The sequence below is a fragment of the Schistocerca serialis genome, chromosome 7, assembly GCF_023864345.2.
Source record: "Schistocerca serialis cubense isolate TAMUIC-IGC-003099 chromosome 7, iqSchSeri2.2, whole genome shotgun sequence".
Taxonomy (NCBI): Eukaryota; Metazoa; Arthropoda; class Insecta; order Orthoptera; family Acrididae; genus Schistocerca; species Schistocerca serialis.
In genome coordinates, this window is record NC_064644.1 from 183743689 (window position 1) to 183756170 (window position 12482).

General features: G+C 43.0%; 1 protein-coding gene across 1 annotated transcript in view; it reads left to right on the forward strand.

Moving 5' to 3' along the window:
* LOC126412959 (dipeptidase 1-like) overlaps window positions 1–12482 on the forward strand; it is a 162443-nt gene that overhangs the window by 116831 nt on the left and 33130 nt on the right. Inside the window, exon 8 of the mRNA XM_050082850.1 lies at window positions 11111–11287. Coding sequence (XP_049938807.1) covers window positions 11111–11287 — 177 coding nt within the window. The remainder of the gene's footprint in view (window positions 1–11110; window positions 11288–12482) is intronic.

The following is a 12482-nucleotide window of genomic DNA, read 5'->3' on the forward strand; positions in this document are numbered from 1 at the left end:
AATCTTTCCCGTCTACTGTTCAATCTGTACATCGAAGAAGCAATGATGGAAATAAAAGAAAGGTTCAAGAGTGGAATTAAAATTCGATGTGAAACAATATGTCATACGTTTCGGTGATGACATTGCTGTCCTGAGCGAAAATGAAGAAGGATCGCATGTTATGCTGTATGATACGAACACTTTAATGACTACAGAATATAGATTGAGAGTAAATGAAAGAAAGATGAAACTAAGAAGTAGCAGAAATTTGAACAGCGAGAAACTTAACATCAGGGCTGATGGTCGGAAAGTACAGGGTTATTACAAATGATTGAAGCGATTTCACAGCTCTACAATAACTTTATTATTTGAGATATTTTCACAATGCTTTGCACACACATACAAAAACTCAAAAAGTTTTTTTAGGCATTCACAAATGTTCGATATGTGCCCCTTTAGTGATTCGGCAGACATCAAGCCGATAATCAAGTTCCTCCCACACTCGGCGCAGCATGTCCCCATCAATGAGTTCGAAAGCATTGTTGATGCGAGCTCGCAGTTCTGGCACGTTTCTTGGTAGAGGAGGTTTAAACACTGAATCTTTCACATCACTATGCGTGACACTTGCTCGCACGCGTTCAGCTGTTTCTTCGCTCACTGCAGGCCGACCCGTTGATTTCCCCTTACAGAGGCATCCAGAAGCTTTAAACTGCGCATACCATCGCCGAATGGAGTTAACAGTTCGTGGATCTTTGTTGAACTTCGTCCTGAAGTGTCGTTGCACTGTTATGACTGACTGATGTGAGTGCATTTCAAGCACGACATACGCTTTCTCGGCTCCTGTCGCCATTTTGTATCACTGCGCTCTCGAGTGCTCTGGCGGCAGAAACCTGAAGTGCGGCTTCAGCCGAACAAAACTTTGAGTTTTTCTACGTACCTGTAGTGTGTCGTGACCATTTGTCAATGAATGGAGCTACAGTGAATTGATGAAATCGCTTCAATCATTTGTAATAGCCCTGTATATAAAGTTAAGGAATTCTGTTTCCTAGGCAGCAAAATAACTACTGACGGACGGAGCAAGGAGGACATCAAATCATAATATCACTGGCAAAAAGGACATTCCTGGCCAAGCGAAGTCTGCTAGTATCAAAAATAAGCCTTAATTTAAGGAAGAAATTTCTGAGAATGTACATCTGGAGCGTAACATTGTATGGTAGTGAAACGTGGCCTTGGGGAAACCGGAACAGAAGAAAATCGAATCATTTGAGATGTGGTGCTACAGGCGAATACTGAAAATTGTATGGAATGATTAGGTAAGGACACAAGAGGTTCTGCGCAGAATCAAAGAGGAAAAGATATGTGGAACACATTGAGAAGGAGAAGGGACAGGATTATAGGACATCTGTTAAGACATCACGAAATGACTTCTATTGTAATAGAGGGAGCTGTTGAGGGGCAAAAACGGTAGAGGAAGACTGAGATTGAAATACATCCAGCAAATAATTGAGGACGTAGGTTGTATGGGCTACTCTGAGATAAAAAGGTTGTGCAGTATGGTGGGTGACAGTCAGGTTAGTATCCCATCGCTATCTGGGGCGTCTCCAGACATGTCGTCACTGGTCTCGGAGTTGAAGTTCGAAGTGGGACTCACCGCTGAAGCCAATTCTACTCCAGTGAATGAGTTTCCAGGCCGAATGCGCCCGACACCACTATCCACTGGCATGTTGGTGTACGAAGGTCAAATGGTAGTCGGTGCAAGAAATGCCATGACCTCAACCCCCTTTCTGTATACCGCCTTAATGGTCCTCGTGGTGACTGAAATAACAGTTGGACATGGTATCCGTGATAGTGATAAATCCTGAGCTCTGAGTGCCTCTGTGACAATTGCTAGGTCATCACGTTCCGTTCTCTCACTATCTCGATCACTTCCTTCCCGACGCTGTGTCCGGCCACGGTTCACCCACTCTTGCCAACATCGTTGAATAGTGGCATCACTCCTATTGTAATGTCGAGCGACTCGTTGGTTACTCCAACCGGCTTCTTTGAGTCCAACTACAAGTCCTCTCTCAAATGCTGACATCTCCGTATATTGTTCATGCTACCGTATGCGATGCGTGGTTAGTGTCAAACTGAGTACACAGAACGTAATTCGCGAAGACTCCATGTCCTGATATCGACTATCCTAGCCAATTGCGCGTTGAAACTGCGCTGTAGGGTCACTCAGTCATCCTACGGCCACCAGAAATTACAATTTTGCCTTTTCTATATATATATCTGGTACAATATAAATTTGTAACCAATTTAAATAACTCCTGTCAGCATGCACTTTACAGTATGGCACTGAGTTCTTGACATGTCAGTATCATTTCTCCCGTTTCCCGTTCAAATCGCGAAAGAGGGGCCGCATCCATTAAACACAAGAGTATAAATAAATTAATCCCTTATTTGTACAATTTAATGACAGTTGTTTGTGAAGGACCCTTCTGTTTGTGATGGCTGAGAGACGAATAGCCGATAAAAGCGTTAGGCCGGCCTGTCGGTTATCGTCAAAGCGGGACAGCCACTCAATCAGCAAGGCATGGCGCCGGTACTAATTCTGGGATTAGGGTAATCGCATTATGTAGCAACTGGCGCCAAAGGACAGCCAAATTGGATGGGCAACTTTACGCAGCCGTCTGCTATGGGGAGAACTGCCCTTGAGTGATATGATTAGCAACGTCTGTCTTTGAAGATAACCGCTACGGTCAGCGTTGCTACCGAAATGAGAATTCTGTGATGCAAATTCGTTGCAGCCAAAATGACTTAAATTAGGAACTGACCCGATTACTGTGTGGAGCCAAGAAATGCCATTTTCCCTAAACGATACTGCCGACGAAAGCTTTCAAGTCACTTGAAAATACGCTTGTACTCTATGTTTAAGTAACACTAATTTAGTGATGTCAAATCAAATCAAATCTTCAGATGTACATAAGTCAGTAAAACATTTATGCCCCGACACAGGAAGGAGAGGGAACTCAGCTTATTCAAAATAATATAGTGTCACCTGCAACAAACAGGACGTCATAGTTCAAATGTGATTTGACATCACGAGACCGACGTATTCCTGCAAAAGTTCATATACAACTGAAAGCGATTTATTTTCGAAAACGTGGATTACTTCAACTGCGGTTGCTCTCAACAGAAAACTATATGTAACACCTCAATTACTTCGATTCATATTTTTTCCGGTTTTACACAGTCCGTGTCTCACTGCAATATAGTGCTGTGCTCCAAATGTACGTTTTTAGAAATTTCTTCCTCAAATTAAGGCCTATATTTGAAACTAATAGACTTCTCTTGGCCAGGAATGTCCTTTTGCCAGTTTTATTCTCCTTTTTATGTCCTCCTTGCTCCTGCCTAGGTAGCAGAATTCCTCAACTTCATAATACCCAGTTCTGATGTTGTTTCTCAATGTTCTCATTTTGCTACTACTTATTACTTTAGTGTTTATTTGTTTTACACTCATTACAAATTCTGTACTAATTAGACCGTTCATTCCATTCAACAGTGACTATAATTATTTTTCACTTTCACTGAGGATGGGAATGTCTTCAGCGAATCTTACCATTGACACCAATTCACCTTGAATTTTAATTCCAATCGTAAACCTATGTTTTATTTAAGTCATCGGTTTTCGATGTATAGAACGAACACAAGGGGCAAAGGTCTACATCCCTGTCTTATAGCCTTTTAAATCGGAGCACTTCGTTCTTGGTATTACAGTCTTATTGTTTCATCTTGGTTCTTGAACACATTGTATATTATCAAAACTAGACATGATTGTCTCAATGGGAATGAATATTACCCGTCATTTCCTATATGTCTTAAAGTAATGGAAGGCCATTCTGGTCTGAGCTGCCAGATATAGCGATAATTTGTGAGTGAGGTGTACTTGCTGGCGTCAGTGAATGTGTGTGTGTGTGTGTGTGTGTGTGTGTGTGTGCGCGCGCGAGCGCGAGAACTGCCTCCCTGGTGCCTTCCCTGCAGCCAAGCTGGTCGTCGTCTGTCAGATCCTCAGTTTTCCTTTCAATTTTTTTTCGGTATTGTTCTTGTCAAAAACTTGAATGCTTGAACTGTTAAGTCGACTGTGCGATAATTCTCGCACTTGCCAGCTCTTGCTATCGTTGATATTGTGTGGATAGTATTTTTTGGAATCAGAGTGCGTGGCCAGTCTTATACAGTCCACACACCAACGTGAACAGTCGCTTTGTTGCTACTTTCCCAACGATTTTAGAAATTCCGATGGAATGTTTCTGCCTTATTTTACCTTAATTGTCTTTAGCTCTTTTTAATTGTGGTTCTAGTACTGGATACCCCATATCCTCCCTGTTGATTGCTGTTTCTTTTCTATCAAGCCATCAGGAAAGCCCTTCCCCCCTCCCCCCTCCCCCCCTCTCATGTAGGTTTTGAAGGTACTCTTTCTATTTATACATTCTCTCCTTTGTATTTAACAATGGAATTGTCACTGCGCTCTAAAATGTCCCACCATTTCTTATAATTTCACGAAAGGTTGTTTTGACTTTCCTACATGCGGAGTCAGTCCTTTCGACAGTCAACGCTTTTCCGATTTCTTCACGTTTTTCATGAAACCATTTCACCTTAACTGCGCTTCCTATTTATTTCATTCTTAAGTGACTTGCATCTCTGTATTTCTGAATTTCCCCGAACTTTTTTTACTTCCTTCTTTCATAGATCTACTGATGTGTTTCTTCTGTTCTTTGCAATTACCTGTACATATGTTTTCGTTCCAACTTCTGTGATTGCCCTTTTTAGAGATGTACATTCCTCTTCAACTGAACTGCCTATTGAGCTATTCATTATCGCAGTACTTATAGTGTCAGTGAACTTCAAGCGTATCTCTTTATTCCTTAGTGTTTCCGTATCACACTTCTTTGGGCATTGATTCTTCCTGACTTGTCTCTTATACTTCGGCCTAATTTCCGTCATTACTAAATTGTGGTCTGAGTCTTATCTGCACCGTGGTACGCCTTACAATACATATCTGGTTTCGGAATAAATGCCAGCCGATGATTTAATGTGACTGCAGTCTCCCAGTATCTTCCTGCCTTTTGCAAGTATATGATCTCCTTTTGTGATTCTTGAACAGAATGTTGGTGATTACTAGCTGAAATATCTTACAAAAGTCAATTATTCGTTCACCTTTCTCATGCCTGCCAGCAAGTCCATACTCTCCTGTAACCCCTTCTTCTACTATTTCCTCTACAACCGCATTCCAATTTCCATGACGATTAGATTTTCATCTGTCCTTACGCATAGAATTACCCGTTCAATATTCTCACATGCTTTTCTATATCTTCATTTTCTGCTTGCAATGGCAGCATGTATGCCTGAACACTCTTTGTTGGTGTTGATTTGCTGTCTAATCTGATGATAACAATTCTATCACTGAACTGTTCGCAGTAATACACTGTCTGTCCTACCTTCTTATTCATAACGAATCCCATTTCCTGCTGCAGCTGATAATACCCTAAACTCACCTGACCAGAAGTCCTTGTCTTCTTTCCATGTCACTTCAGTAACCCCCACTGTATCTCTTTATTCCTTAGTGTTTCCGTATCCACTGAACCTTAGCATTTCGCTTTCCAGATTTTCTAACTTACCAACTATGTTCAAACTTTTGACATTCCACGCACCGACTCGCAGATCCTTTCGCTGGTTAGTCAATCTTTTGCTCACGGTTACCTTCCCCATAGCAGTCCTCTCCCAGAGATCCGAATGAGGGACTACTCCGGAATCTTTTGCGAATGGAGAGATCTCCGTAACACTTTTTCAATTACAAGCCACAAGTTCAGTGGATCCACATTGTGTGTCTTTAAAACGGTGGTTTCCATTGCCTTCTGCATCCTCACACCTTTAGGGCAAGAGTGTGCCCTGCACCTGCATCCGCTGCTCCATCCTCATTGAGAAAGCTGTTGACAGAAAAAGGGTGACTTCTTATGCCGTACGACCTCGGCGGCCATTACTGATGATTATTTCATAAATTTAAGCTGCTAAATATGTCTTTGAAGTAATTTGGAAGCAAGGGGCCTTAAGCTGATTGTGCGACGATTTATGAGCTTTTGATGTATTCGGGATTGTGTGGATGATATTGTGCATGGTATGTCTCCAGTTTTGCAGATTCTACGTACTAACTTGAATAAAAATAGGAACTTCCTAACTAGGGGCACTTCTCTTCACCTTCTAGGCTCCCTATTAGGGTCACCAGTTACAACAGAAGTTCTAGTAAACGACATCGGAAACATTTCAGTTGGAAATCCTGCGAAACGAACTCTATGTTTTACTTTGGGTTCAGGCTTCCGCAGTGCCAAAGCTATTAGAATGTACAGCTGTCAATGTACAGTGGTTAAGACTCCACTGAGCTCAGTTACTGCCTGGCGCATTGTTTCTCCAAATATTTTTGGTGCTTTGTCTTAAAGGGAAATACAACTTATTGGGGTAGCGCTTTTGACGTAAACTTCTTCCATGTCGAATGGCGTTCTTTCGCGTCCGAATTTATGAGTGGTTGGCTCTTGAAGATACCACAGACGTTGCAAGTACAAAATTAGTGCAAAATGCTTTCGTCTTGAAACGGGCAGTCTGCAATACCGTGACGACAGAAAATGGTTTGGACGAACTATAACCAACAGAAACTAACCCAAATTTGGTGGAGGTTAATAACCAATATTGCACTTCGTTTTCAGAAATCAGGAAATGATGAGATAAATTTAAGTCTGGCAGCATTTGAAGAAGTTGATGCACTTGAAAGACGTCATAAAACTACAGCCGGAGCTGAAAAACCACAAGAAATAGCACACAAAACAAGTGTGCAATAAGAGATGCCATAGGCGACGTGAGAGAAGAGTGGTGGATACTTCATAAGAAGAATTATGTCCAAGGAAGCATTATGCTGGATGAGTGCAACATTTCTGAACACTTTCCGAAGCAAATATAGAAATGAATTACTTAGAAATGTTTGTACTTTCTCTACGTCTATTTACATACCCTACAAAGTACTGCAGAGCACGTGGTAGAGGGTACATGATATGGTACGTCGTGTTACGGTTTCTTCCTGCTTCACTTTCGTATAGATCGCGTGAATGTTTCAGTGCCTCTGCACGTCTTCTCACGCATTCGCCACGGCCTGTCCAAACGAAACGTGAACCATGTTCCTCCTATTGACCATGAAACTCACCCAGAGATGAACTCAGTCTTTCAATTTTTACAGAATGCTCTTCTTCCTCCCCACGTAACGGTTCCTCTTCATTCCATTCCCCGCTTCCCTCACTCCGTTTGCAGCATTTGGTTCTTGGTCCCCCTGCGGAAATCTTCTGTCCCAAATACTTTTGAAATCACACTCGATGCAGCAACATCCTCAACTACTGCTCATTTCAAGCAACCTAGTCCAGTTAAAAGAAGTGATTTATTCTTTATAAGACTTATTATAAATTGAAAATTTGTGAAAGATGGTAATATTTTGCTTTCAGTCTTGAATAAAAACCTGCCTCTTTTAATAATTTTAGAAACACACGCTCGCGCACACACACACACACACACACACACACACACACACACACACACACACACACACACACACGTGTACATGTAGGATCTGACAAGGGAACCTCCCCATCGGACCCCCCTCAGATTTAGTTATAGGTTGACACAGCGGATAGGCCTTGAAAAACTGAACACAGATCAATCGAGAAAACATGAAGTTGTGTGGAACTATGAAAAAAAATAAGGAAAATATACAAACTGAGTAGTCCGTGCGCAAGATAGGCGACATCAAGGAGAGTGTGAGGCCAGCAGCGCCATGGTCCCGTGGTTAGCGTGAGCTGCTGCAGAACGAGAGGTCCTTGGTTGAAGTCTTCCCTCGAGTGAAATGTTTAATTTTTTATTTTCAGACAATTATTATCTGTCCGTTCGTCCGTCCGATGCGAGGTAACTGCGGCGTAGTATGGGGACGCTACCCCTAAACAAACTTCGAAACACACGACGTCAGTCGATTACAGCCCACGGAAGAGAGAGTATTCCTGCTGACGAGGCTCCCTGGCTGGCAGCTGACTGTTCGCTACTTTGGACGAGAGTGCATTAAATACGTGAGATATATTCCGTGGACAATATGAATCCAGAAAATATAGCTGAATGAATATTGGAGAGGCACGTCCTTTCGTCTACTAATCGCACGGTTTAGCGGTGCGGTCGCGAAACACAGACACTAAACTTATTGCAGTGAACAGAGACGTCAATGAACGAACGGACAGATAAAAACATTGCGAAAATAAAAAAAGTAAACTTTCCACTCGAGGAAAGACTTGAACCAAGGACATCCCGTTCCACTGCTGCTCACGCTAACCACGGTACCACGGTGCAACTAAGTTCACACTCTCCTTGATGTGGCCTATCTTGCACAAGGACTACTCAGTTTGTATATTTTGCATACTTTTTCATAGTTCCACACAACTTCTTCCTGTTTTCTCGATTGACCTGTGTTCAGTTTTTCAAGGCCTATCCACTGTGCCAACTTACAACTAAATGTGAGGGGGGTGCGATGGGGAGGTTCCCTTGTGAGGGGTATAATTGCAGATATTTGTATATGTGGTACCTTAATATGTACACACATCTGGTCACATAACTGACAATCTAATATTTTCTTTTTGGTCGTTACTGCACCATTAAGTGGACTACCCCTGTCAGCGTAGACTACCCGTTTTACGTCCACATGTCCACACTTCAACACCTTACCTTCTACCCAGGGGAAAATAAGAACAAACGGTCTGCTCTTGCCACACTGGCAGTGTGAGGCCACCTATCAGTATGACGTTGCGGCTCCTCTACCCTCGCCACTTTCACGAATGATGATGAATGACATCCGAGGTGGTTCCGCACATGTTCTATCAGAGGTACATCTGAAGATCTCGCTGGCTACGGCAATACCTCAAAATCGCGTAGACAGTTTGTGAAGGCACGTGCTGTGTGTGGACGAGCATTCTTCGGTTGAAAAATGGCACCACGGCACTGTCACGCGCGAGGTAACATATGACGAAACAGCATACTCGTGACCTATAGCTGTGGCATCAGAGTTCCTACAATCATTACCAGTCGGAACCTGGAGTTATACCATATGGCTCACCACATCTCGATGACAGGAGTACCTATGCCTTTCCAAAATATTGGAAGAAAGAGAGATCTCTCAAGTCTCCGCCATACCTGCCTGCCTACGATGGTCATGCATATTAGTACAGAACTGATACCTTGGTGAACACAGTGTGGCGCAATTCATCAGCAGTCCAAGACGACTCAAAACGCAACCGTTTGTGTTGTCTTGTTAATGGTATCCTACCCATGGCAACTGCTAGTCTCTGACCAATAGTGTGAGATGACACTGAATGGGTTATGATGGGCTCAGTACACAATACGGCGATCCTCCTTTGTGGTGGCCAGACATGATCGACGGCAACGTTGACGACGAGTGTGCCTGCCCTCATGTGCCCATGCAGTGCATCATGAGGGCACTGTCACATACCATGTCCCAGAAATCTGGATATTGCAAGTTTCGACAAGCTAGCCAGATGGAGACACACAATAAGACCCCTTTTCTACTCTCTCAGGCGCTGATAACGCTGTGTCACCTGAGTACGCGGCATCTTCGTGCCGTTCATAGTGACCATTCATCATCTGACGCTGTTCATAGCCCTTATGTACCCTAGCAGTCCTGGTGATATTACTAAAGACGAATGACACTAATGCACTGAGGTGGGCGTCCTAGCTACCACAGAGAATTGAAACACTAATCATTTGCACACTCGCCAATAGTATGTACACTGTCGTCCGACGATGACTTTTGGGTACTTCACATTTTTGCCAAGTGATAGTTATACTGTTAGAAACTCCGTGAAATCTTCGCATACAAATTTAAATGCTGCTTATTAAAAGTGATTTGCTGATTATTTTGACGAAACATGGAATGTGTCGATGTCGTGGCCCTCAGTCGTTATCTGCAATAACCCAAAACTGTTCCTTACCTTTTTTTACTGTTACTGGATCGCCATCTGACTGCTACATCGAACTACGACATGAATATACTTACTCTGTTTTACTATACTCTATTAGCTGCTGGTGGGCTGTGATAATAAGTGGCTGTATTTATTACCAAAGCTGACGTTATTCTTTAATAGTAAAGCTGACGTTATTCATTAATTAATTTGACTGCAGTTACGTAATTCATAGTTAAGCTTTTCCTTGACAACAATAAAATTTTGCAAAGTTTTACGTTGATGGTTTTTGGGGTGGATAATAATCAGTAATGCAATATTGCTGGCAAAAATTAATTATATTCTGAAAACGATTCTTCAAATATTTACTGTTGGTAATGAATCGGTTTTACAAGCGTTCAAATGGTACTTACTTTTTACAATAATCATACAACTAGCATTGCGCAAACATACCTTCAGTAGTCTAGAGTTTCTTAAAAGAAAAAAAAATTAATTCAATAATATTAGTTCCTCTTATGATAATAGTTACCTGATGTCTCTGTACATCCGTTTATAATCTCTTGTAAATCATAGCTGGTGGCTGGCATGCACACCGCTCCTCTCAACCTCTCGCTTCAAACCTGCTACCGACTCGCTTCACTTTTCGCTTACTGCTGACTTCCTACGAACGCTAAAGTGCGGTCTCTCCAGCCACCAATGCTTTCTGGTGCAGACAATCCCTGCTACCATTAAGAAATGTATCAATGCGTGCTCTTTCCCGCTCTTTTCTTAAAATGTATCTATACGCGGTCTCTCCCGCCCTTTTTAATATTATATCAATGCGTGGTCTCTCCCGCCAACAACACTTTAGTGCAGACATTCCCTGCTACCACAATTATTTCCAAAATGACAAATATTAATTATTTCTACTTAATCCTAGTAATGAAATATAAACATCTTTCATAAATTGTGGTTTGACAATAGAGAATAGAAATATACACGCCTTACATCATTAATGCTGTAGGGTGAAGAGATGCAATTTTACGCTGATACTCAAGCTCGCCACGGGCGAGGGAATGTAGCTCCAATAAAGGCTCCCACTGTTGGCGCTTTTGCAGCTGGTGGTGCGCGAGATGAACCGCCTGGGCATGATGGTGGACCTGTCGCACGTGTCGGTGCCAACGATGCTGGACGCCCTGCGCACCAGCCGCGCGCCGGTCATCTTCTCGCACTCCGCGGCGCATGCGCTCTGCAACAGCTCCCGCAACGTTCCGGACCACGTGCTTCGCCTGGTCGTGAGTATCCTAATTGCGGCATTCCAGTGGCCAGCAGAGTGCCGAGCCGTGTACCTCTGCGATATGAACCGGAAAGGAACGAACCTGCACATATGAGCGTCGGCACTCGCGTCGATCGCCTCCGCTTGCCTACCACGTGGCTACACGTACTAGTATTCCTCATCTCCCTCCGCTCCTCCCTGCTGCCCCCCCCCCCCCAACACACACACAAAAGGAAGTGCTTAGTCATGCTGCATGCGCAGTCTTACAGTGCACGGACTGTACCACTTACACGAGAAAAAGTGAGAATGTTTCAGTCTGAGCGCCGAAACAAAAACCACAGCAAAGTGCGGTGTTGCGCAAGGTTTTTGTCAACAGGGCGCCAACCTCAGTGCTGTCACAACCACTGGTATGTCTGCGACAGAGAATAATACGTGTAAGAGATGTGAAAAATCGAAGTTAAAAGGGCTTAAAAATTACAGTTTATTAGTATGCACGGCTGCTGTAACCTATAGCAAATGAACACATTTTCGGTTACAGTATTAACTGGCCATAATTTGTTAATAGAACTCAAATCGTCTGTCCCCATGTTCTGGTATCAACCGAAAGCCCATAATAAAATAGCGGGATAGGGAGAATAAAGCAGGGGGGGGGGGGGGGGGGAGGGAGGGCGGGATGGAAGCTCCAAAATTCCAGCTCTTTTACAGTATCCAATCAGTGCCAGTTGATTAACGTGATCAAGTACAAAGTTTTCGACATGACGTAGGGGAGTTAGCCAGAGGCAAAGCTTCAGAGTCTACCAAAATAATCGACTGATTATTTTATCGGAGTCACGCAGAGGTAAATCAGGACGGATTCGGCAAAGTTCAGCGGATCGGAGTGATGTCGTTATCAGAGTCCAGAGGCGTAATATACCTGGTGATAGGAGTTGGATGTGCGTGTCTGGTGGAATCTTGAAGTAGTTATCGCAATTTGTGGAAGAGCCGCTCAAACCACGATGTCCATCACCTCTGTCACCAATATGTCTTCGTCCATTATTGGAAACGATTAATACAGAGTTTAGATAGAAGACGTTCAGAAGAAAGAGCATTCAAGCGCATCACTAACGACTATAATAACCAATCGCAACTTGGTGAGATGCAGTAGTAACTCTTTTTGCAGGAGGTACTCCAAAACTCTCAAATAATTCTGGAATAATATCATCAAACATCCTAAA